We start from the raw sequence: 27,746 nt of genomic DNA, 5'->3' as shown, positions 1-27,746 counted from the left end.
AATTATATTGCCTTTGATGTTGACATTTCTCAGTTTTTATCTGCCATCTGTGAGTTGATTGATTTGTTTAGGTCAAGGAGATGCAGGAGGCTTGCCATGTAATGTCATGATCAATGTATTTGTCTTCAAAGGATCCAGCTCTGCCTTCTAGCTTGCACCTCGTGCTCCCCTCATTTCACGCATCATTTTGTTATCATTCATGCATCCCCATTTGATCTTTTTCTCTGTTCCTCATTCTTTCTCTGCATGTCTCTCTCTCAGCAACCCCCACCCCCCTTTATATATGTCTCCCTCTCTAATGCTGCATTATTTACAGTGTGGAAATGCCTAAAATTGCCTGCCACTACTTATTATAAGATGCATTCGTCAAGGGCATGGATTAATGTCTGGCTCTGACAGCCCCAATGCATCTTGGGAAAGTCGGAAAGAGGAGACCTAGAGGGAAAGGAATGGACAACATTTATCGAGGTGGGTTTTTGCCCGGCTGTCCTTGCTTCGTGTCGTGGTGCAAGGTGTTAAACGGTGGTTTATGCACAATAACCTTGGTGGCGTGCTGCATTAGTGACATCATAGACTCTGTCGCGCTGCATTGACCAACGTCACAGCTGCTGCAGCAACACTATAGGCTGATGTACGTCCCTTTTCTTACTCGTTACTTCCCTGCCCCCGCTACCCTTTTATAACTCTACCCTCACTATACTCGGTTTCCTGTGTATTGTCCCAGTCTATCTGTTATTCACTCTTCACTTTTATCTTCCTCTTCTTTTTTCTTCCTCTTTTGTCTCATCTGGAGCTGCAGCTGGAGCTAGTCTGTGAAATCACTGCTTTTCCCTCAGATTGGTAGTCATGCTGGAAGACATTTGTTCAGTTTGAACCCTTTACATAATGAAACAGAGGTTGATGCGTATTTCAACTTTTCCTCTTTCTAAGATTTGTCTCTCTTATATTATTCCCCTCTTCTTTCTCAGCTCGTTACATCACCCTACTTGTCTTTTCCTTGTCTTTTTTTTAATTCCTGGCTACACACTTTTACCTCCTTCACATTTTCTTCATTCCCTTTCACTTCTTTCCATCCAGGACCTCACACTGATACTCAGCTGCTTGGCAATTGATCCCCTTGACTTGGTTGGAAAGGTTAAGAGAGCCTCTGTGGCAGGTTTTCCAGAACAACCCAGTCTCATGGCATTTCGTGTTCACCAACACGATTTTTAATCTATTGATTCGTGTTCACCAACACGATTTCCCCCTTTTTTTCGTGTTGCACAGCACGATAAAAGCAATGTATTTCTACTGGTAATGATGCTCATGGAAGCACGGCATTCGTTTGTGTCGGCTGCCCTTAAAGGCAATGTGAGCGTCCATTCTCATTGGATAACGGAGAATTGTACACCCGGAAGTAAGTATTCCCCTTACTGTTGATTGATTTTACAGTGATATCTGCACTACTCATCGACTAAAAAACACCAGATTATCCTTGTTAATTACACAACATTGATTGGTTTAAATTGTGTGCAATGCTTTTGTATTTTTCCCCTTCGATTCGGAGAAACAAATGTTTTTTCGGAGTAAAGGATGGCAGAAGACAATACACTACCCAGAATCCCCAGCTATCGTTTGGACTACACCATGTGCTCTGTTTTCACCATTCATTCCAATGGCTGGCGTCTATGTCACGTGATCTTCAAATTTCTCCCTGCAGAAAAAAAAAATATGGCCGAACTTCGTTTTATTCTCGGTGTAAAATGCCTATTTTAAAGTTAGTTTGGCCATTAAAATGCGTTTTGATGTCATTTGATGCGAGAAATATGAGTTGTTATTTCAGATTATGTGTGCAGTGGATGTACATGATCTTTAGTTTGCTAGTTATTACGAAGATTACTTCAGGAAGTTTTCATTGTTACCAAGGTGGTTGCTAGGGACGCTGCTATCGATATTATTTCTGTTATGTTGTGTAACTGTTTAATGGTGTTATCTTTATTGCTACCCCCTTCCCCGTCAATGTATAGTGTTGGTCCACAGCGCAAACATATTAGTTTAACAAAATCCGCATCTAAAGATAGCCTACGTTATTTTCCCCTGTGCAATTCCAGTCTCACATATCACCGCACATCGTCATTAACAAATACCGGAAACAGACCGAAAACATTTAAAAAAAAAAAAATAATACTTTATTCCGAGTGTGCTTGCTTTTCTCTTTGAAAGTCATCACATAACGGCATTGTAATACACGGTTCGGCTGCATTAAATATTACATATCTGCCGTAGTTCTGTATTTATATAGCCCTGATGAGAAGATTTCTAGACAAACATGAGGAACTGAAAACGTGACGTGGATCATAAATATATCAGCCATTAAACAACAGCTTACATTTCTTTTCACACAATACGTCTCCTTGCAGTATCAACACTAATTCGGCTGACTTTTATATTTGATCCAATTGGTAGATAGGCTGTATTTACACCATAAAGGTGCACAGCTGATATAAAGGGACACCTAGTGGTTAAAGCATGTTATTGAATTTCATTATTTTTATTATTAGATATGAATAGGATCCCTATAAAGTATATTCATTACTCGTTATTCTCTACTAATAGTTAATTAAAGACTGTATATAATGACTATTTTGCACATCCCTTTCAAGACATATCATATAGGCCCACACAACTATGGTGTAGTTATGCATTGAATGAAAAACTTGGGTCGCAGGTTCCTCAATAGTGCATTACAAGACATCTATCAATATTTGTGCATACCTCCAGCAATGTTAACTATGTTGAAGCACTTATTTTAACTGATATTATACATAATGTATTATACTCTTATAAGATGTATGTAGATATTTCATCTCCGGCCTTGTCAGGTATTGAACAATCATTAAATAAAGAACACAGAATTGTTAAATATAAAACACAGAATTTGTGTGATTATAGTCCAGTGGTTCTCAAACTTTTTCTGTCAGGCCCCCCCTTTGGAGAAAAAAAAAAGTCGGGCCCCCCCCAACACAAATAGTCAGGCTCAGTGGCGGCGCCAGAGATTTATTTTGCGGGTACTGTGGGGTAGCTTGACGTTTCATAGAGGGTGCTCAAACATTTAGGGTTTCCCATTAATGTACGAGGCGCTACAGAGGAATTTTCTACTGCAACACTCCCCACGCATATACACAATGTACCCGCGATTGTTACAATGAAGGCTCGATAATCAGCTCACGGCATATAGGTGTAAGTAGGGGTAAAGTGCTATTTTTATAGGTGGTTTGTGGACCTCACATAGGGGGGTCCTCACCTCCTCTAAGGGGGTCCTCACCTCCTCTAGGGGGCTCCGGGGGCAAGCTCCCCCGGGAAGATTTGTTTTTAAATATTGAAGTTAAAAGCATCAATCTGGTGCACTTTGAGAGCAAAATGAAGAGATCTATGGATACCTCTCTCAACACAGAACTGTAAACAGATTTACTATTTCTTTATGGATATTTTACAAATCACCCTTTTAAACTTTATTCTTGTTTTACTGTCATAGTATTTCATACCTGTTTTTAATGTATTCTCTTATTTTTGTATAACTATAATGATCATATAAACGTGTGCCTCGGAAATAATTGTTTACATTAATGGTGACCAAACGTTTGAGACCCACTGAGATAACACTGAGAGTCCTTTAGCTCACTGAGTCTCTCAGTCTGACAGGAGAGGACTCTCCTCCACTTTGTTGTTGAAAAAACTCCTTATATCCGTTGGCGTAGCTCGCTAGCACCAGAAGCTAACATCAACGATCTCCGGTACCGGTGCGCTCTCTCTCTCGCTCCCGCACACACACAAAATGGCTCGTTCCACACACACAGAGCCAAGCTTTAATGAAACACAGAGACCCAGACGTAATAGTACTGTATCATATTATTTTCGAATCAATAATCTTTGAAAATATGATTTTTTTTTTTTTTTTTTTTTTTTATCTTTAAAAAAAAAAAATGTAATAACCATTTTTCCTCCTGGTCTCTCGCGCCCCCCCTGTCATGCCTCTGCGCCCCCCTGGGGGGGGCGCGCCCCCCACTTTGAGAACCACTGGATTATACTAAATGATTTACAAATAAACACCACTGCACACAACTGTTACACATGCTGATGTAACGCAAATGTTCCAACTTGGGATCAATAAAGTATATCTTATCTTAAGCTGATCGATGGCTACTGCCATATTTGCAAAAATGTGCCTCTGAACCTTGACAAGTGCATGTTTCAGACTTATCAATTAATGTAATGTAATGTTATCAATTAACAACAGGGGTCACAAACATAAGACCAGCTGTTAAATAAAGCTTTTCTGACCTTAGCTGGCATGTGTGTATATATATTAATGCTGCCCATTATGGGCACAAGCAATTTTCACCCATTTATTAATTATATGTTTTAAATGTGAGTGTTTCCTATCCCCTAAACTTTCAGGGATGTACACAGTTTAATACTGGCAACTTCTTATTATGGGAAATACGAAAACGTATTTTAAAACTACAACTCCCAGTAGAGACGTGCCATAGATAGAGAACATGTTGCGAAACAGAATAGCCAGCATGTGTAGTTCTGGGGACGGGGTGGGGGAGGGGGGGACGCGGTAGACCCGTTCAAATCCAGTTTTGGACAGTCTGCCGTGGTTCCATCCCATTTCAAGTGCTGTTCGAGGCTCGGCGTAACCCTCGGAGCACACTCTCCAATCACAGAGCTTGAGGACTATCACGGGGTTTGTCAAACAGAGCACATGGTGTAGTCCTAAACGATAGCTGGGGATTCTGGGTAGTGTAGTGTCTTCTGCTATCCTTTACTCCGAAAAAATATTTGTTTCTCCGAATCGAAGGGGAAAAATACAAAAGCATTGCACACAATTTAAACCAATCAATATTGTGTAATTAACAAGGATAATCTGGTGTTTTTTAGTCGATGAGTAGTGCAGATATCACTGTAAACTCAATCGACAGTAAGGGGAATACTTACTTCCGGGTGTACAATTCTCCGTTATCCAATGAGAATGGACGCTCACATTGCCTTTAAGGGCAGCCGACACAAACGAATGCCGTGCTTCCATGAGCATCATTACCAGTAGAAATACATTGCTTTTAAAATCGTGCTGTGCAACACGAAATAAATGGGAAAATCGTGTTGGTGAACACGATTCAATAGATTAAAAATCGTGTTGGTGAACACGAAATGCCATGAGACTGGGTTGTCCAGAAACCATCTTACACCCGTCTATCTCCACTTGTTTCTTTTTTCCATCTGAGAAATCACTTCTCTTTTAGCAGCCCTCACGACACACCCCCTTCTTCCACCCACAGCCCCCTCCACCTTGATCTGCTGGCTTTTCTTAAGCAGCTACTTAAGACCCCTCAGTTAAAGAGGGTCTGCTATATCAAGAGCCCAGTTTGTTATCAAGATTTACGAGAAACATGTTATCTTCTAAATCACTTCAGTCCCTGCCCCAGGTTTACCGTGCCAGATCACGTCCTGGATGCCATCACAAACACACACATACAAAAAGCACACATGACTGGGCACAGGGACGTTACTCATCACCGACTGCCCTCTGCCAGTCTATCCCTACGTCTGAGCCTGTGGTCAGTGTGATGTCTAAAATTGTCCAAGCCTTTCAGCACCTGTTAGCCGCCAGGCGATTTGAAAAACATGACTCTCCCTGGCGACTAACTGTAATCCAGAAAATTAATAATCATCTTCAACATTGGTCCCTCGATAGAAAAAATATTTGGCTAGGACAGACTGGCATGACACTTCTGCTTAGACAACATACTTCAGACAGCAGGGAACTATCTGATATAAAGTGTCCCTATTAACAAGAGCCTATTTGTGCTTCTAACAGACCATGATTTCATTTCTATCTTTATTTCGAACAGATTAAAAAAATTTAAATAACAAATGTGAAAAAACAGAATAACGTATTGTTAAAATACAGTATTTATCCACATTCATGATACAAAAAAAGTCTTCATATTAATAATAATAATAAAAAATCATATGTGTCTGAAAAGGAGTAGGAGAAGGAAGCAAATGCTTATTAATTCCCACCCCTTACTTGATCAATGATAAAGGGGAGATAAATAATAGGCGAACAGATGGAAACTATGGTTACATGAATACTCCTTGTGTGTGTTTCTGTGTTTTTTTTCAACAGTCAACGGTGAAGCTTAACTAACTGGTGACAGATTAGTATAGCAACCCTGAATCTCATCCGCCATGTTGCCCCAGACTCGCATACCTCTGTGCAGACACACAAACATACACAGAGTACATACAGACTCCCCTGTTGTCTCTCTCATGATGAATGACTTGCCTCTGTTGTTTACTCTGTGAACAAACACATTAGCTAGTAGCTAGCCTTTCATCAGGAGATTAGCCGCACTAGCTTCTGTAATATATCTCTGCCCATTGTTTTCTCTGCTGGAATGCAGAAAGACCACCAGTCCCTGGAAACCTCCAGACTCAGGGTCCGGATCCACATTTTATCTTTCTATGAGATATTTCAGACAGGGTCTTTGCATGCATAGTCTGTATGTATAGGTCTGGGATTGTATTTGAGCCTGACCCTGTTAGGCAGCAGCTGAAGGCCATATTTATGTTGCAGGAGCACATGTCTGCCTGAGGCTCTCAGTGATAATGTCTACTTCTATAAAATTAAATCAGGTTTTATTTATATAGCACATTTTAAAACGATTTTTGGTCGAGCCAAAGTGCTGTACATGCAAATAATAAATAACACATTACTACAATCGCAAACAGAAGACAATAAATTACAACAGCAAATATAAAAATCAAACAGGGAAATGTCATGAGTCGTGCTCCACTCTGACTAGAATATTAACATGTGTGTTAATGTGTGTAAGAGGGAGGGTATTGTCAGGGAGTGACTTATTGGCCCTCCAGGCAGATAGTGTGGCATCCCACTGACCCCCAGTTGAACTTCCCTTGGCATGTCTGTCAGCATGGTTGTAGTAATGAAAGCTGGAGCCAAGTTTGTATGTAGAGAATTAGACTGCAGAGGACGTATGTCAAGACTTTGAGCTTCATGATAATGTATTGTTAATTTGAAAACTGGACAATAGGATGACAAAGGGACAAGGGGCGCAGACAGGTCAATGTCTCAAATGTCTCCCTCTCTGCATCATTGTACCTTTTTGTTCCAAAGCTTGTTATATATTTATCCACTGTAAATCTTCCTGCTTTTTATGGCTCCAGTCCCAAGAGTACATTGAATAACATGCTATCGTAATGACAGTGTGTGTGCTGGTGTCACAGTGACTCTAATCCAGCCTGCAATGTGTATTCACCTGTTGGCATTGTTGTTCACTCACACCATAACATGTATATTTCCATGTTTCCCTGTAGAGCCAGGCAGAAGCCCATTACAAAGGAAACCGGCATGCCAGGAGAGTCAAAGGCATCGAGACCTCTAAAAGTCGCCCTCAGGATGGGGACAAGCCTCACACTGTGCCCACCACCTCCTCCCCTTCTCCACCCGGCGCCCTTGGCCCCGCCACGGACAACGAGCCCAGCAAAGCGGGTGAGACAGCAGAAAATATAAAACATGGTATGATTTCTAAAAACAGTAGGAATAGAAACAGAAAACCTTTCAGAATCTGTGTGGGATGTTTAAAGGCTTATCGTTTTGCTGAAAATTGAAGTGGAAAATATGCAAGAATAACAAAGGCATCTAATCACAGTGGCTTTACAGTTTGTTGTTCTGAGCATCTCGGCTCTCTGTGTGGTCCGACAGGGTTGCAGCAGAGCTTATGGCCAACGGTTACAGTCACACAAAACTATTTGCACTTTAAAAGGGCTCACATATTCACTTGCATTCTTTCATCAAACCACACCTTTAGATGCCAGGACTTTTTATGCTTGATTATCTGCTTCATGTCGACATAACTATTTGTAACAACAGATTAAGTGTATTTGAATTGAAAATAAGATACAATTGACCTTTTTATTTTTCCCTGTGGGGAAATTCAGGAGAAAGAAATGCGTTCCTTCTGTAACCCTGGACACATTGAAGTACATTTAAAAAATAACTTTAAAGCGTTGGGTCACTATGGATAAACTACAGTTTGATAGTCATGGTGTATTTGATGAGAACAGTTTATGATCAGATACCCGAAGGGGAGTTTATACGAACTGTTTTATCTAAAAACAAGTTTGAGAAGCCTAAAACAAAACGCTGTCACAAACCTAACAAAATATAAATGTATTCTGACTAATTTAGTTGAATATAATCAGTTGTATATGCTGGTAAAAGAAGCAACATACTTACAACTGTTAGTGTTAGCTACTTGGCCAAATATTATATATAGTATAGTAAATGTATACTGTCATCAGTGATACTATTGCATTATTCATACAGGTCATAGGCCTTTTTGGCTAAGGGTTTCAACGTTAAATGATCTAATCTGTTGGACAGCTGAGTAGCACAGAGAGGAGTAGACCAACCATACCAGATGTCAGGTGTCCCGTTTTCTGAATGACAGGTTGATCAAAGTAAAAGCATCATTACTGTACCACAGTCTATTCTCATATTAGTCCAGTCCAACCACAGCAATGCTTTGTCTGCTGAGCTATGTTAAACTGGTTTAGTGTCCTTCTCATTAGGCGGTGAGCAGGTGAGTTGGCTTGAACATGGTGGTTCAAGAATCCCCCGTGTGTGTGTGTGTGTGTGTGTGTGTGTGTGTGTGTGTGTGTTGTGTGTGTGTGTGTGTGTGTGTGTGTGTGTGTGTGTGTTGTGTGTGTGTGTGTGTGTGTGTGTGTGTGTGTGTGTGTGTGTGTGTGTGTGTGTGTGTGTGTGTGTGTGTGTGTGTGTGTGTGTGTGTGTGTGTGTGTGTGTGTGTGTGTGTGTGTGTGTGTGTGTGTGTGTGTGTGTGTGTGTGTGTGTGTGTGTGTGTGTGTGTGTGTGTGTGTGTGGTGTGTGTGTGTGTGTGTGTGTGTGTGTGTGTGTGTGTGTGTGTGTGTGTGTGTGTGTGTGTGTGGCCTAGCATTACTATACTTGTTGGGACCTAAATCTGTTTACACAGTCACGTGTGGGGACTCGCCTCCCTTATGGGGACAAATTGGAGGTCCCCATGAGGGGAATCATTAATTTTAGGGTGAAGACTTGGTTAGGTTAAGGGTTAGGGTTAGGCATGTGTTGGTTATGGTTAAGGTTAGGATAAGTCTCCAGGAAATGCATGTAAGTCAATGTAATGTCCCCTGAAGTGATGTATACATGGTGTGTGTGTGTGTGTGTACTTCTTAGTGAGTGATTGAAGTGCAATACCATTTGCCACCGAGTCAAAATAGACCATGTTGCCTGAGCCCAGGGTGGTGGTAATGAGTGCAAAGACTTATTGAGAAAAATAAAGATGACACCAATCTAATCCAGCATCTAAAAGCACAAAGACAGCAGATGATCTGAATTTAATGAAGAGTAATTCACTGTTGAACAATTAATGTATTGGTAAGTAAGGACGTAGGGAAATGCTCGAGGTGTTGCAAGCTCTTTATTTAGCAGTATCTCTTTAGCGCTGTCTCTGTTGTCTCAGTGTTACTTTCTCTCTCCCAGTCTTGCTCATCTTCCTATTTCGAGCTATAATTCAGACGGAGAGTGCTGTGTGCCTTTGCCCTTGTCCTTTTTTCCACACAGATTTGGTTTCCATTCCCTCAGTGTCACCACTCTGTCCTTGGATCAAACACTAGGCATTGAATAGACCGGCCATGTTTTGGTGACATTTACAGAGGTCTCTGTAGCTGACTGTTTACCAGACATTTGTACTAGTATTCACAGGAGGGAATAGAGCAAACACATTAAATGAAAAGAGGAAACACAGGTCCAGTAAAGGCCAAAATGCAACATCCTACCAGAGCAAAGACCTTAGCATGTACCTGAGACTTTTTTTATGCACAACAATAACACACAATTTATAGTATTTGATCTCAGAGTAGTAGGAGGGCCAGTCCTTTTCACTCTATTTCCCTCAAGGGAGGGATCTGAGATCAGCTCCAGGCCTGTCGCCATTAGTAAGACTTCCCGTGGCGAACTCCAAAAGATTGAGGAGCCAAAACAAGCCTGCCATGACCGATATCTGAAAGTAGCTACATGTGAAAGAATGCCTTTTTCCATCCAAGCCTCTTTTTCGTGACCCTAGAACTCTGTCACTTCATGGTCTTTCACATGCACGGTTGCTTGTGAGTTTGTGAATGTGTGTGTTTATGCATGTGCTCAGTGTGATCCTGTCCCTCTGCTTCATGGTAGGGGGACAGAACTCAGGCAGCTGTGTGTGTCTTCAACTGGGCAAGCGGGAGAAGGGACACTGTTTTAGCCTGAGAACATCAACATTGGTCACTCTGGGGCATTTTCTCTGAAACGGACAAATACAATGCATGCACACATACACAAACAATATTGTCAGGCCAGTGCAAGCACACAGATGGAAGAAAGAGGAGAATATGTCCCTCAGTGCAAATCTCCTAAATCACCGAGCAGTTGTTGTTGTGGATCTTTTTGTGACTGATCTGTTGCAAAGGATTTTCTGAAATATATCCTTTGAGACATTCATATATGATACAGTGTAGTAGTACAGACTAGCTTTGGTCTGGTAACCTTACACTGCATCACTTCTCATTACCATATCAAATGCATCCAGCAGTGATGACAGTATATCAGGACTTATTGTGACCTTGCTGATGGCTGAAACAGTGAAAGGTCAGTCATGTCAGTGCTGATGTTTCTTTAACCTCATGGCTATCAAAACAGGTCTCAAGTTTTATAGCACTCAAATAGTTTGCTGTCATAGTTGCCCCTACAGAGCAGGCCCTTGGCTTTGGGGGATTTGGTCTGGTGAGCCGAGGGGTTTGGCTGAATAACGGAGAGACAGCTGTTTACTTGTAGAGAAACTCTGCTCTTCCCTCCCCCTTTCCCTTCCTCGCCATCCCTCTGCTCTCTGACACTCCTACTTTAATGAAGGGCCATGTTAAAACCACCCTGACATTATAGCACTCTTTAGTCCACACAAACACTCACAGGCGCACACACACAAGTTCAATTAAACAGATGACTTTCATGTGAAGGCTAGGGTTGCATGGCTATGAGGTTACTTTAGTATTAAGTTACACAGAGCTGATGTGCTTTTCACGCTCCGTCTATATTTGTTGTTAGTCTTGGAGTTTTCAGGGAATTCAGCAGTTTTAATTTTCTTCTAAAGTAAGCTATTTGATTAAATCAACCTGAATAGTCAACATAAGTATCTTTTACACATTACTTCATGCTGTGTGTGTGTGTGTGTGTGTGTGTGTGTGTGTGTGTGTGTGTGTGTGTGTGTGTGTGTGTGTGTGTGTGTGTGTGTGTGTGTGTGTGTGTGTGTGTGTGTGTGTGTGTGTGTGTGTGTGTGTGTGTGTGTGTGTGTGTGTGTGTGTGTGTGTGTGTGTGTGTGTGTGTGTGTGTGTGTGTGTGTGTGTGTGTGTGTGTGTGGTGTGTGTGTGTGTGTGTGTGTGTGTGTGTGTGTGTGTGTGTGTGTGTGTGTGTGTGTGTGTGTGTGTGTGTGTGTGTGTGTGTGTGTGTGTGTGTGTGTGTGTGTGTGTGTGTGTGTGTGTGTGTGTGTGTGTGTGTGTGTGTGTGTGTGTGTGTGTGTGTGTGTGTGTGTGTGTGTGTGTGTGTGTGTGTGTGTTCGGAAGAAGGCCAGACTCTGGAAAAAGGCACCAAGCTGCATTATAAATGAGGATCGGCTCACGTTGGGGCAGCATTAGGTTACTTATATCTTAAATCATTAAGAATAGGCACTAGTGGCAGACGTCATACTGCTTAAGTAGCCCTGCATCCTGATAGCTCTTTCTCTCACAAACACACACAAAAACAATTCCACACAACAAACAGACACACATAGAAACATGGACCTACTTACAAGTTATCATAACCACAAAGTCAATTGGCCAGTTCTGCTATAAAAGTATCTCACACGAATGCAAGTCTCTGTAATCTGTTTACTGGGTTTAAATTGCACATCTTTCATTCCTCGTGTGAAATAAACAAAGCATATCCAACTCTGCACAACGTTCCCCCTGCACCCAGGATTGATAATAGCAATAACCATGTTCTTCTGCTTTCAACATTACAATTTATATAACAACAAAAAGCACACTTGTTTCTGGTTTCGGATGCTAGGAGATCTCTTACATTCTTCGCTGCAACAAATTGCTTTTAGGCACTGTTTTATAATATATCTTATGCCCTACAATCAGATATTTACTTACATTTTCAAGAAGCTATCACAAAATAGACAATGCTTAACACTTAAAGGCAGATCAAATGTTTAAACTTGTACAATATGAACTGCTCTCAGTGATTCGTGGAGAACCTGGCACCTTCTCCCTGTATTTTCATATGTTGTTGTGTTTGGGGAAGTTCCTTGGTGTCAACATATAAACACGTAGTAAACCAATGCCAGATCGTAAGCACTCATCAAAGAGGATACTACAAAGATGCGTGGCACAGCGATGAAGAAATGTAAATAAAGTGAAGCGAAACAGCAAGCAGACAAAGCTTGTTCCAAATCGATAGGGGGTTGACTTTCACCTTCTGGCGAGCACATATCTCTATCTATGGTCATGGGGCGTGCACTTCTCGTGTTGTTGAGCCGCAGAGGAGGGGCCAACTTTGAATATTGTGTTAACAAACAGCAACTGAAAGATCCTACTCATTCTGCCTTTAAGGAATCAAGATGAACTTTGACTTGTGCTGCAAACAAAGGAAGTGGTTTTGGTCTGAATTAGTCTCTATTAAATCCCACGGCTATATCGACATAACCTCTCCCCATAGACTGCATACTATACATAGCTTTAATTTCCTGAGGTGGATTAAGGCAATGCAGACACACCAGGCTATAGGGAAGAGCATCTGGACTGAGTTATATCCCTCTGCTGACCTCTCCCAATGAATAATGCCTTCCTCTGTTTGGATATGAGGCCAGCTTTCAGGGAAGGTCAGTTAACTTCCTTATCAATGTTTGATTAGGCTTACAGTATATCCTCATTTTCTGGGGATTCAAATAACTCTGACAGTTGGATTCTCAGGACAAGAAAAACATAGCAATTTATCCCCGCCACTTGGAGAGAATAGCAAATCTAGAATGAGTCTTACATGCATTTCATTTTAGTCAGTAAATAAGACAAAGGGAAACACTTTGCTGCTCAGCGAGATTGTAATTTTGGGTTGCTGACATAGACACTGAATGACTGCGGCTATGGAGGCCCCACAGGGTTAGCCTCAAGCTGAACTGGGTCTGAGGGGGGGTTGAGTGCAAAAGGCATTCACTGTGGTATGAGGTGAAGCAGGGCCTGGATGTGATGGTTTGGTACGACAGACCTCCAGGCCATCATGGATCACGAAATCCATAATTACTATTTGGCCTACCACCTCTACTCCTCCACACTTGATTTTAACTCAAGCCACATGTTGCGGACCTCGCAGATTAGGGGTTTGGCATTGCAATGAAGCCATGTGCATGAGTACGTCTCTGTGTGTGGGCAACATTTTAAAACAATACTAGAAAAAAACAAACTACTTCTCGATCATTCCGCCTTCCTGTAGGTTTAAACTCTGCAATCAACCTAATCAGCTCAGGCAGTGATGTGGCAACTTACAGTAAGCATGTTGTGAGTCAAAAACCTCTCCATAAAGCACTTACCCTTACACTACACTTGATCTAGACCTGGTTTATGGACTCCTAAATGCCATATTGAGTCAGTGTAAGGTCTTCTCTTTTCCCTTTTTAACAACAAATAGATTCAACAAATACAGCCAGCATATTTGCAGCTGGAAACTTCCAGAATATGGAAAGAAAGATAATTTAGATCTTGGATAGCAATGGAATGAAAAGCATTCACAAATATGTCTTATTCTGAAATGCATTGGAGTAGCCAGAGATACATTAGACAAATGACCACATTGTCACCATAGCTTAACATATCACAACCCCTGTTGACTGCCATGTGCCAAAATGACCAATCTTATGGAAATCCTTAAAATGGAATTGAGCAGTTAAAGTCAATATTTCTTTTCTCCCATAAAATACTCCATGTGACCCCTTTAATACCATAATCCAGAGGGCTTTCCCTTGCCCAACCTCTGCACTACAGTACATCCTGTGGAGAAGGGTCTTCTGATGGGGGGAGTTCTGGTGGGTCTTTTTTCAGCCAACACCCATTGCTTAGTGAATACCGAAGGCATTGCGTAGGGGAGTGGCTGACCAGAAACATATGTCTGGAAATATATGTATAAACATGTTGAAACAAGACAAAGTGAACCTCGTGCAATCAAACACATGCAACAATAAGACAAAAAACGACAGAGGTGAAAGTGAGCAGAGAGCGAAAGGAGATCTCACTCAATGGAATATTCTTTGGACTTCATGGTTTGCACTGTGACAAAGCAAGTGCCATTTCCTCTTCAAACGAGCCAAAAACAACAGGTGTGTTGGAAAGAGTCAGAACATGCACAGGCTGTGGTTTCCGATTCCTCTCCTCGGAAATATTTAATAAGATGAGACCACATCAGTGAAAGAGTGGCTTGAAAACTTCAAAAACCCTTCAAACATATTAAACACGTGGCCATGCGTTGACACATATGGGGTATACAGTACATTTTCCTCCTCTGATCCACTTCACATAACTTAAATTAAAAGGAACTCTTTCTAACCAATTATAGCCAATAAAGGAAATAAAAATCCCTTCCGTCTGCAAGCGCTTTATGTTGGTTTGTTTGATCTACGCAGCAGATTTAACTGGGAGTGGTAAGTCATGTGGTTAAGCAAGGCATAGAGTTTATTTCAGGGGGACTGTGCTTCATGGCTGAGTTTAAGGACAATGAAGTCAATAATAAAACACTTTATTATTTGAGTTATGTACTTTTAGACCACAAAATCTGTTCTTAGATTTTTCTTTGCATTGCATCTGACTTCAATTATATTTCTTCTTTGTTTTTCTAGATGAAACACGACCTCTGTCACAATTAACCGTGCCCCTGCTGGCCCCGGGGCCCCTTACCCCTCTTATCGACCCGCCTGCCATACCCATGGACTGCTCCATGCCCTCGGTGTGCCCCCTCTTGCCCACCCCCACTCCTCCTCTGATCCCACCGTCCTCATCCTCCCCCGGCTGCGGCACTGGCAGCCCCAGCTCAGAGCAGCCTGGATCTGGACCCCCTGTTTCAGGAGCCGTCGGCAGCACGGCCCCCAGCCCGTCCAATCCAGAGACAGAGGAGGACAAGGCCAAGAAGCTGCTGTACTGCTCACTGTGCAAGGTGGCTGTCAACTCCCTGTCACAGCTGGAGGCCCACAACAAAGGTGGGTTATTATATGAGCTCTGATACATTGAAATACTGCTTCTGCTCTGTCCAGAAACACGCTGGAAATTAAAGCATGGAGAATAAACTGTGGTGATCTTGGAGCTTCTGGGATTAAATATGAGTTTCTGGAGTGGGAACTTTCTCCCCTCTATCTTTTCAGACATGTTTGGTTATTCTCTGTTTACTCAAACCACACTGCTGTTGCTGTTGTGTCCTAGGAATTTTGCCAAGAAAGACAAATGTAGCAACTTCTAAATATCACGACTTTCTCAAATGGGTTAAAATAAATACTTTAAAAGTATGAAAAATGTGAAATGGTTGTAAATACAATACACTTGTAGACAATGTCAATACAATTACTAGGCTCAGAGAAAACAAAACGTGTCTATTTCTGACAGGAAATTAATTGAAAACACTGGTTTACTATTAAAGTGCTTTCACATTCTCTCGTAAATATTTATATATAAATGAATCAGTCAGTTGTAATTTAAAATAACACGTATTGTCATTATTTCGCTTACTTTTGGTTTCTCAAAGTTGTAGACAGATAGACAAACACACAGTGAGATATCTGGCTGCCCTGACTGTAGGTTCCATCACAGTTAATGACCTGCCAGCAGAGGGTATGAGAATAACAGTGATCAGCAGATAACTGATCTGTTTGACACTGACGGGCTTGACCTATGTAATCGAGCACTGTTCTACTGAAGCTCTGTCAAGGTGCCTCACCTGTGTGTGTGTGTGTGTGTGTGTGTGTGTGTGTGTGTGTGTGTGTGTGTGTGTGTGTGTGTGTGTGTGTGTGTGTGTGTGTGTGTGTGTGTGTGTGTGTGTGTGTGTGTGTGTGTGTGTGTGTGTGTGTGTGTGTGTGTGTGTGTGTGTGTGTGTGTGTGTGTGTGTGTGTGTGTGTGTGTGTGTGTGTGTGTGTGTGTGTGTGTGTGTGTGTGTGTGTGTGTGTGTGTGTGGTGTGTGTGTGTGTGTGTGTGTGTGTGTGTGTGTGTGTGTGTGTGCTCTCTCCATGCTGCACCCTGCTAACACACCCCACTTACTTCACCCACGCATTTATAAAAAAAAAAAAACTCCCCCACTCAAACATTCATGATTTGTCTTTGCACCACGCAGCATAACAACTGTTCCCCATAGCCTGAAGCCTTCCACTTGAGATAGTTTCAGAGGAGGATGGTTAATACGGGTAACCACTGCATGAGGAAATAAGAGAAAAATATGTTATGTGGCTGAGCTCACTACAATACCAGCTCTAACATTCTGTCAGACAACACTGTCTTTTTCTTACCCCTGAGGTGCCCGCTGCTGCCTGCTTTAATCCTTTATGCACTACCAACTTGGCTCTCTGTGTGACCTTGTGTCCCTGTGAGGACAGTTTGTATCTGCGGACCTCCACTCTTTATTATTTATACACTCTCCTACACATTAGAAAAACTACTGAGACTCATCAGACAATGAAGGACTGGCCAAGTATGTAACTGTATCCATTTGCATTGAGTAATGTTTGGTGCAAAGAGCTCAGCCAGACATAAAGCAGCCAACAAATACCTCTTAAGGTTTAATAAAGTATAAATCAATAAAAGTGCAATCACTGCCACCATTATTGTTAGATTAACCTCAGGAAGGCTTTTGGAATGTAAAATGGTAAATGGACTGTACTTATATAGCGCTTTATCCAGTCTTTAAGACCCCTCAAAGCGCTTTACATACTATATGTCGTTCACCCATTCACACCCATGCATACAGAGCAGTGTATGTTACTCTAGGACCTAACATGCATACACATTCACACACCGTTGGCCATGCCATCGGGAGCAACTCAGGGTTAAGTATCTTGCCCAAGGATACATCGACATGTTGACTGCATAGGCTGGGATCGAACCCACAACCTTCTGGTTGAAAGAATGTATGCTTTATCGTGCGCTAATTGATTGTATATCAGTCTAACACCTTCACAACAATACATTTGTGCTACATCTGCCTACTAGCATGTTTACAAAGTACATGCACATGTCAGTATCAAAAGAGATCACACACAAAACAGTACAGTGGATTACAGCTAATAAACAAGCCCCTGAGTCACAGCCTGTTGTCCCCTGGCTCCAAAGTGCAACCCCTGAATAGCAAAGGCTTGTAACAGCTACAAGTCTACAAGTCTATGTAGGAAACAATCTGGAAACAATCACCTTCACTCGTTTTCAAAATCAGAACTGTGTTAGCAGCGATAAAAAGTGAAAGCATATGTCATGCAGACATGAGCAGCGTGCATGGCACTGAATTAGAAAGCAGAAAAGACAAAACAAGAGAAAAAATGATGTGTGCGTAATGTTATTTCAACAGTTTACAGTCAACCTATTTCTGTGTTTTCAAATGTGCCTTGTGTGCTTGTGTGTAGGTCTACACTAAGAGTCAACCGTACAAAGACAACAAATCCACTGGGCCATCCATTGTCAGACCAAAATAGAACAAAGGCAAAAACAGACAACCCAAGAGCACATTTCTGGCCCCCGAACGAAATCCGTCATCCCGGCCCCTTCCTCCTCAGTGCAGCCCACAGACTCCATGTTCCCCACCCCAACCATTTCTCTCTCTTCTGTAACCTTAACTGTGTTCAAAGGGATTTTAGAAAGTCAGTCAAAGTCAGAGCTGAAGACAGTGAGATGTTGGTAGAGAGGCTCAGGGGTTGATGGGGGAGCATGACTAAATGTTTCAGCCATGGATAAAATAAAATGTGTGATTATTTAATGAGAGGGTCTGCAGTACACTCTTTGGTGTACTGCAGACCATTTTTAAGGGAAAGCCATGTGTCACAGCACATCTCTCTGTGTCGTCTCCTTTGAAAATGCAGCCCCCTGGGGTGGGATTTGTTCAAATTAAGAAAACAATGCACATGGAAATACTTCATTTATATGCATTAAACATGAACCCCCACTGTTTAGAATCTCTTGTAAAGAACATTTTAGCAGGTGGAAATATTTTATGACAACATCTGAGTGAATATCTTCTTTGAATTGCTGAGTACGTTTTTATTCTGGCAGGAGTCTTGATTGGAATAATAGCAGGGTGATCATTAATAGGTCTGAGTTTACACGTAACCATATATGTCTTGCCAAGAAACACATCTGTTGTGTTTTGGATGTAATAGTTTTAAACAAACCCTTCTGTATTGACTCGAGGCCCTATTTTGATTACTCTGTAGAATTAATCAAGTGTTACATGAACTCCTTTTCCCGTTCGTATTACAAAAAGCAATGCTTTTTTATGGCTTGTTGAAATGATGCTATGCCATTACATAAATATTTTGTGAAAGAGTAAAAAGTACAGGTGTCATGCTCAGCCCTAAACATTCCAACCAGACAAACCTGCTTCCTATTATAACTTGGTCTTAAATTTCCCATTTGACATTTACAGTCGACATTATTGAATTTGACAGAAAGGGTTCAGTAGTACAGCGCTGTCAATGATGTTGGTACATGTGGTAATATACGTTACTGTAGTGCACACCGTCTGTAGTATCTTACCCACTCCACTGAATCAAAAAACACTTATTGTAGCATTAATGTATCATTAGAGGCCTTTGAGTTGTCTTCCAGCAGCTGTCTGACTGCAGCCCTCTTGTGGTAGAAACGCACCACTACAACTTTATACAGAGACACGCTCTGTACTGTATGTTGAGCATATGTCATTTATTATAGAAACAGACCAGAGGTACATTTTCTTTTCTTTCATGCCCTGATATTTGTCTCTGTCACTATTTCAACATCACTGTAATGAGTTTCAGAGAAATGCTGTCCAGACTCATTTGACTTCAGACAGGTTGAAGTGGCATGACTCGAATGTTATAAATAGTGATGCATCTCCACTGCATTATTTCATTTTATTCCATTAGCTTCTAAACATATAATTTCATCTTGGTTGATGACATTGCTGTTGTGTGTCTGCCTGCAGGTACCAAACACAAAACTATCCTGGAGGCACGGAGCGGGCTGGGCCCCATCAAGGCGTATCCTCGTCTGGGCCCCAAGCCCATTGGAGAGCAGGCGGGGGGGCCGGTGGACCCCAACACTCAGGAACGAACCTTCCACTGTGAGATCTGCAATGTGCGGGTCAACTCTGAACTGCAACTCAAACAGGTAGGAGGGAGAAAGTGTGCATGTATTTATGAATTATTTGGATTTGTTATTTATGTTTAAAGTACATTACATACAATATAACTTGAGATGATTTAATGCCAAGTGTTTTGTGATAACCAACATTATTTAATAATGGAAGAAATACCCTTTTCTTTTGAGCACATTGTAAAGTCTTCATTATCAAAAAGAGGTCAAGAGTCAAAGATATATGGTGTTTTGTCATTTTTTGACCCTTTAATATGTCAAATGTTCCCTTTGTTTTTCACAATTGATAATAAGTTGTGTTCCTGTGTTCCCTCCTTGCAGCACATATCAAGTCGAAGGCACCGGGACGGCATGGCAGGCAAGCCTAATCCCCTCCTCAGCCGACATAAGAAGCACAGGATAGCTGATCTGACGGTAACTTTTCAAGTTTTACTATTGAATTCTGACCTCTCCTGTGACACAGATCAGATAGAGAACGATAATGGATAACATGAGGTCCACAGTGCCTTGTAGTGGTTAGAGCGTGTGTTTTTTTTCTTTCTAAAAGCCTGCCAGTTTGACTGTTTTCTACTATGACCTCCTCCTGAAAGATATGAACTCAATTTTACTGAAACATCTGTATTACTACAAATTAAAATAGTCTGGAGAGGGAGGTCTATATCTGTTTCCCCTCCATGTGTTAAACTTCTGGAACTAATTGTATCCCTCTCTCTCTCTTGTCTTGTGTCTCGCTGTGATCCCCCGTCTGTTTGCAGTCTTCTTTGACCTTCTCCAAAGATCTCTCCAAAGCTTTGGGTGCAGGGCTTTTGCCCAGCCCCTTGGCTGTTGCTGCAGCAATGGCCGCTGCAGCGTCCTCGAACCAGTTGGCTCTCCGTGCAGCAGCTCCGGGGCACCACCACCACCATCACCTATTGCAAGGCCCGCCTCTCAGCCACGCCATCCTGAGACCCGCGCCCGGGCCCATGCGCACCACCCACGGGCCGATACTGTTCTCCCCCTACTGACTAATCACCCCCTGACTTCGGCCAGTCAGGAACAGCCACTCCAAAAGCACACTGTGAAGATACAAACATGATCAACAAACAGCAATTGATAAGGGGAAAAAATCCAACCATTTAAATATTGAACTTAGACAAATGCAAGGGAAAGGAGCGGTGGAATGAGTTAAATTGTGTTTCTTTCCCTTTACCAGAAACTTTCCCTCCATTTCAAAGACTTCTGAGTGATCCATGGATGGACTGAGCTGAGGAGAACATTTTCATTATGCATTGAACTCCCTTGAACATCTCGCACCTCCCCTGGTTCCTCTCCCTTGCACTGTGGCCCTGTCATGGCCGCCTCAATAGCTAAAGAACAAACTCATGCACACCTTTCAAGAAACATTAAACCACATGTAGTGTTACAAAATTATTCTGGGCCCGGTTGGTTTTCTCCTGTCATCACGACTCAACGTGTTCTTCTCATCCTATGCACCTCAAAACCAAGACAATAATGTTATGTCAGTAGGGTAGCTGCTTCAATCGGTCTTCACTGTTTGCGGCACATGTAGCTGTGGTGACCTTCACAGCACTAAACATGACCCCTTCTGCGCCAGAGGCCAACAACTTTGTGACATTAGGTCTTTGTTAGATACAACATCACTTGTCTGACAGGCAGGTGGTAGTTTGATGGTGGGAGGGGGTTAAAAGAGCAGAAAAGTGACTGTGGGGTATCGCACACCCCCGTCATTTCCTGAGACTGCGAGGTGAGAGGAGGGCTGGCACGGGTCAGAGGATGGATTGACCTCCGGCAGCCCGAACAAATCTTTGTTTTAAAATAGACTGCACCAACAAAAAACGCTACAGGGCACATGTGTCAACATCTATATCAGTCAGAGAAGGGCCTCACTTAAGAGGAAAAAGGATGTGAGAAACAGCAGAAGATGCATTGGTACATACTGTACTGCAGTATTTGATACATGATCTATATTTTTTGCTTTAATTGGTGGCAAGAATCTGTTCTTTTACTTACAGTCATGAGAGATGTATGAGAGAGCATAGTTCATATATTTATTTGGTGAGACGTCAGTTCATATTAAGCTATAAAAAGGAAAGTTATTGACCTCCTCACTTCACCTTGGTCATTATTCGCAGGCTGATTCACTGTGTAGGTGGGGAGGTATGACTAGGTGTGACCCTCTGTACTGATGTATTTATGACGTGTTGCATGCGGCCTCGTTATAAGATCCTGCAAGGTCAGGCTTCTGTATCATTGGGTTGAATTCTTCCATTAGCTGCTGTATCCTCCTCCTCTTTCTCACCTCCCCCATCTCCAAAGGTTCAGAGTCTGTAGCAGGGGGCACATCAACAGTGGCAACCATAATGCTCAAAGCGAACAAATTCAAGAGAGGAAGTTGAGTGGAGTGACAACCGAGCCAGAAGCCCAGCGAGGCTTCGGAGGCCTGCGAGCCGAGACGTCAGGCTGGAAGCATCTACGATTCTTTCCGTCTTACAAGTGAAAGCCATGAAATGCACCATGATTTGTTTTCTTTTACAAAGACTGGTGAGCACTTTGTTTTGTTTGCTTCGGACTGTTGGTTTGCATTTATATCACACATAAAAAAGAGCAAAATAGGAATCCCAATAACAATATTTTTGTAGGTAGCAAATGTTAAAAACTGCAGGGTGGAATTATAGGATGGTGGATTATATAAGAGTCGACCCAGACAGAGTGTAAGCAGACCACCTGACTGCAGAGAGACAGACAGAAGCTAGCTAAGCAGCGGCAGTAAACCTTTTTTGCTGAACGAGATGTACACTGTGCCCTTTCATTGAGAAGCAATGAGCTCTAATGTCTTACCTTTGTCTGAATATTGCAATGCAATGAGCAATTTTTATCAGAGTGACTTGTTATCATTGTGACATGTTTTCTGGAGTCATGTATAAACTGGGAGTACACCAGCTGACAGCCTTTTCTGTTCTTCCATGAGGAGTACAGGCCCTCGAAAGGCTTCAGAGAGGGACAGAGAGATGGGGGGTGTAGCTGGGCTTACGGACCGACCCTTCATATTAAAGGGCCTTTTTACTTTGGTAATCTCTGCTTGGGGAACAGGGTACAACACCAGGTATCAAGGGATTAAAGCTAGAATTGTTCAACATGCTTACTTTCAGTTGAATCTGAGTTGCATTTTTTTCTGTGTGTGTGAGAAATGTGTTTAAGTGAAAATCCTGAGGATCATTAGAAATGCCATGACTTAAAGAAGAAGCTGACTTGTCAGCTTCCACCGTTGTGCTCTTTTTGTTGCTGAACAAAACTTTTTTTGCAGAGTTCATTTTGTGAGTAAGATACTTTTCCAGGATCTGTGCTCTCTTTCCTGTTGGTGTGTGTACCATATGTATTTTAGTGTGTGTTGGGACCTACTCTATCCCCACCTCCCTACAATCTGAGACAAAGGCAACCTGGAGCTATAATGTGGCCTAACACAATAATGGAGACAAAAACCTGCATGTTTTGTTTTGAAAATATTGATCAGTCATCCTGGATTCTCGAATCTTGATCAATAAGCCAAATCAAAACAGTGCAGTCTTATCCCTGGTAGGTCCGTCAAGTAGCAGCACCGCGGATATGTTCATTCTGTGGTTATTCCCACTATTTCATCCTCATTATTCACATTATGGGAAATAAATGTTAGATTCCTACTTTCTGGGAAGGTATTTCATGTTAGCTGTGTTTAGGCTACTAGCCTTAGCCTTATTCTGCCCTCAGCCTCTCTCATATCAGAGACAGAGAGAGATGGAGAGGCTTTGGTGTAATTTTGTCTTGCCAATAAAGTTATTTTTGAATTTCATTGTCAGAGGGGACAAAGAGTTTGTATGGCGAACTGTAGCAATACCTGACTCATTCTGGCTACTCTTGTTTATTGCAATAAGAAGATTTAACAATAAATGTGTATGTGAGTAAAACATTATAAATGTAATTTAAATGAAAAACAAACGTTATGGTAAATACTATTGGTATCAAGAGAAACCATGGTGGGAAAAAAGTAAATGTCAATAAATCATTTAATGAAACAAATGTCTTCAGAGTTTTTCTAAATCAATCATAGTGTGGTCCAATACTTTCTATCAAATGTCATAGCTCATAAATAAACATTAAAAACCATCTTGTGCAGCATATTTAATATCCAGACAGGATCACTCAGTGAATCACAGTTCATATGCATGTCACTAATATATAATATGTGTGGTTTCAAGACAAAAATCCAGCATACAGCAAAACAAGTAACTATTGGGTTGTTTTCGATGATAAAGCTGTTTATATCAACAACTGTTCGATAAGTCAGATTATAAAATAAGTGGAGATGTTTTGCAGGATGACAGAAAATCAGAGACCTACTCTTAGATTTCGTTTTTGAATTTATTATAAAATGAATACTGAGTGTGTTTGGTCCATGCATATGTGATATTTTCTTTGTTTGAATGAACAATTGAGCTTGTATTCCATTTGAGTATGTGATGTGCAACATGATTTTATAAGTGGTCCAGCAAAAATATGAGCTTGAACACAGTCAAATGTTTTAAAAGAGTCCTTCTCATCTCAGCCACAATCAGTCATTGCAGAATCTACTTTGCGGGCGTCAGATGCAGAGGCAGTGCAGAGAGTGACTGGTGCTGCATTGTACTGCCAGATGAAGAGCAGCATTGTGCTCCCTAGAGAGCGTAGCTGATTCTTCGTAATAGACGGCCCTTATGTCGTTCCCTTGGGAACTTTTCCGAGCATTCCCAAACAGTGACAGCTTGCCAGCAATTCTCTCCATCTTGTGACATTACACAACTCAGCCACCAGATGGTAGTATTATCTTGACTAGGAAGAAGGCCCCCTTGAAACAATGCAGTATAGCTTAAAAGAGAATAAGCACATTCTGCAAGTATTAGAAGTCCAATGTATTTACTCATCATGAGTGTGTATCCCTGCAGTGCTTTGAGTGTTATTTTAGACTAATGTTCAAGGTCATTCTGTAGGCCTACTGATGTGCATAAGCATCTTTTGTTATCTGTATATCTGCCAATATAGGCTCTGTGATATCTATGATAACGATATATGGCCAAATGTTAAGGAAAAGGCCATGAACAGATTGGAAAGACGGTTGCTATGCAACAATCTTCAATTGTAAAACTAAATGACCCGTTGAGCCTGCAGCACCTTAAATAAAAGAAGAAAATGAAAAGAAAATGAAATGTCACTATGACATACAGTAGCATGGTGTGTCAGTCAAGTATGTCAGAAATATCTAAAAAACCGACAATATTTTAAAAAGGTAATGTGGAAAAGATCTGAAAAAACATTACAAAATAGCCGATGTCGATAAACGTAAAAAAGTGAGGGAATAGTATGTCAAAAAAGTCATGGTATGGTATAGACAGTATTTTAAAACTACATATTATAGTATGTCAAAAACATCAGAAAAAACGACACAGTATAGTAGATTGAAAATATGTAAATAAAATGACTAAAATTGTACAGCCTCAGATCTTCATATATATGTACAGGATTCAAAGGCATGTATATACTTTCTTTGAATTTTGAGAACATGTTGTAAAATAACCATTTTATTATTGTGGGAAGAGAAATGCATTGTATTCAGACTTTTCTTATAGACATAAATACCTTTTTTTTTTATCATTTAGTCTTATTTTCATAAAAATAGATGTTAGAAAGTCGATTGACATAACTAACTATCCAACTACGGTTAAATACATTTTATAATTTCCTTTTGTCCATCAATCTTGCAATGTATAAATAATGATTCCCAATGTTAAATGATACATACACCATGGTGCAAACATATTGATGCCATTACTCTAATTCTATCAGAAGATGAAAAGAAGACAGAAAGAGCATACTGGGTTCACCTTTCCAACACTGCGGTTTTCTCCCCTTTTCTACATGCTATTATGCCTCTAAAGCTTAATGGCATGGGTCTAGTTTTGCACTAGACAGCGGCTCTTCTCTTGAGAGCTCCATGCATTGATATGTGGCAATAACACCGTGAAATGTTCAGAGAGGGATCTTCAAATGGAATCTGGAGTGGCAGAGATGTGTGCCTGCACTTTTCTCTAAATAGAAGTCTGCACCTGAGAGGAGAGGGCATGTTCTCTGGTCTCCCCTTTTTATGTTCCCCACTGCCATCTTCACTCTTTACAGAGTTTTGCATCATATTTTGTTCACAAAAGTATTCTCTTATTCGTTGTATTGATGTGAAAGTAATCCTTTTTGTTCTGCTGGGTATAATATAGTAAGCTTACAGTTGTTGCTGACTTGGTCTGGACAAATTCAATGGGAGAAAACAAGACAAAACACACACAATGGATTAAAATACATTTTATAATTGCTGTGCACACATTTAAATTCTGATTTAGATACATATTATTTTTCAGGATGGAACAACTCAGGAAATACATTATCTGGGATGTTTGCATTATAATAACAAGCAAACTGTAGAAACAAAAAAACAAAGGACCGATTCACATTGTTGATTCACTAAATACATCCGATCACATTCAAATATGAAAAGAATAAAAAGCTTTTTGGGATTGGGCAAACATGTTTTACAGGCATTTATTTTTATGAAGTATTTAATGAGAAATAGATGTCAAAAATGGATGTCACCAAGTGAAAGTGTGCACACTCTCTCCTGCATTCCAACTACATCAGTGAACAAGCTGAAGCATGTGATAAACATGCAAATAGTCTAAACAGACACATGATGCCACAACATCATCAGCATGAAAACAGATCTCTGTCAGTGTCACAGCTAAAGAGTGCTCTCCTGTCTGTCCCCACAAACATGAATTGACAGGTTCAGGTACACCATGGTGAGGAGGGGGGGTAGCCAGTGAGAGACACAGCGAAGTTCATCTCCATCATCTAAGTTCCTTAGCCAGTCACAAAACTGTGTTGAGACCAACTGCAGCGCTTGGTCTTTTCAGTTCAGCTCGTTGGATGTCATTGTCAATGTTTGTGCAGCTACTTTGGGCCGCTGTATATTCTCCAGAATACTCACTAGTGTATGCGTACGCCGTATTGTCTCATAAGCAAAACAGCTGCTTCTTATTACATCTCAGACGTGACTTCCTCCCTCTATATTGTCCAACTGAATCTTGACTGCTGAAATCAGTTTCAAAACTCTTTTTTGTGTTTTCGACACTATGAAAAGCGACATCCGGTTGTGACACACATGTCACAATGCTCCCTTGATGGAGAATAATATAAAATTGAAGGATCAGTCGTGCCACTAGCATCTTGTCCTCTTCAGGGAAATTAAGTCAATCGATGCAATAACCCAACTCCCACTCAGGGGTCACACAAAATAGACACACCCTCAGCCGATCTCTGAAAACAAGAGGACCATGTCATACCACATTCATTTAGTTGCATAGAAGTAAACCGTGAGCCTGTTATGCTTGCCATTAAGGGCTCTAAAGTGACAGGTACCCAATATGCTCTCACAAGGCTTCTTAGACGGCTGCCCAGGCACTAGCTGGACAGTGAAATTGTGTTGGCATGGCAGCAGCCCGAGACAAAAGCTACAATTGTGAGAGAACAGTCTGCAGTCCTTCATTCAGGAGTAGGCGGTCAAGGCAAATTGCCCTTCTGCACTGAGGCAGCACAGGCCATGGCTGGATTGAATCGAATTAACTATTCTCAAGCAGTGAATAGGGAACATTCGATAAAATGTTTGGAGGCGGAAAATGCAGCCATTTTTGTCCTTGAGCTGGGACCTGACTTTAGAAAATAAATTGAAAGTACGTTTACTTAATATCAGATGCTCAAACATCCGACAGTACAGGTGATAGAAAACACTTCACTGAACATAACAGCCCGAGTTTAGAAAGGTGAGAGACATTTGTCACGATCTGTCTGTGTTTTGTGTTGTCTTGTCTTTTTCTGTCTTTTGGTTTCCTCTTTTGTTTTGAAGCGTGTTCACCCCATGTCTTGCCTGTTGCTTTCTGTCTGTGTTCCCTCCTGTCTGATTACCCGATTGTGTTCACCTTGTGCCCCTGTGTTTTCTCCTCCCTCCTCACCTGTGTCTTGTTTGTGTGATTAGTCTTGTGTGTATTTAAGTTCTGGTTTTTCTGTCTGTCTTTGTTAGTTCCTTGTTTGTCTTTGACTGTGTCACGGGGTAGTGTTCTGTTTTTGACGCTTTGGCCTTGGAATAAAGGTATTTTTCGTTGAAATCTGCATTTGGGTCCTGCCTGCTTCACTCAACCCTGACAACATTAGAA

General features: G+C 41.4%; 1 protein-coding gene across 5 annotated transcripts in view; it reads left to right on the top strand.

Annotated features, from left to right (window-relative positions):
- Positions 1 to 23,535, top strand: part of znf385a (zinc finger protein 385A) — a 66,839-nt gene extending 43,304 nt beyond the window's left edge. For 4 of the 5 annotated variants that reach the window (XM_034209366.1, XM_034209370.1, XM_034209368.1 and 1 more), the window contains 5 exons: positions 7,384 to 7,585; positions 15,003 to 15,359; positions 19,313 to 19,497; positions 19,804 to 19,896; positions 20,238 to 23,535. In XM_034209366.1, the coding sequence (XP_034065257.1) occupies positions 7,384 to 7,585; positions 15,003 to 15,359; positions 19,313 to 19,497; positions 19,804 to 19,896; positions 20,238 to 20,486 (1,086 nt within the window). In that variant the 3' untranslated portion in view covers positions 20,487 to 23,535. The remainder of the gene's footprint in view (positions 1 to 7,383; positions 7,586 to 15,002; positions 15,360 to 19,312; positions 19,498 to 19,803; positions 19,897 to 20,237) is intronic. The other variant, XM_034209367.1, reaches the window with a different exon arrangement.
- The last annotated feature ends 4,211 nt before the right edge of the window (positions 23,536 to 27,746 follow it).

Source organism: Gymnodraco acuticeps, unplaced genomic scaffold (assembly GCF_902827175.1).
Source record: "Gymnodraco acuticeps unplaced genomic scaffold, fGymAcu1.1, whole genome shotgun sequence".
In the NCBI taxonomy this organism is placed as follows: domain Eukaryota; kingdom Metazoa; phylum Chordata; class Actinopteri; order Perciformes; family Bathydraconidae; genus Gymnodraco; species Gymnodraco acuticeps.
This window is presented reverse-complemented; position numbering and strand designations above follow the sequence as displayed.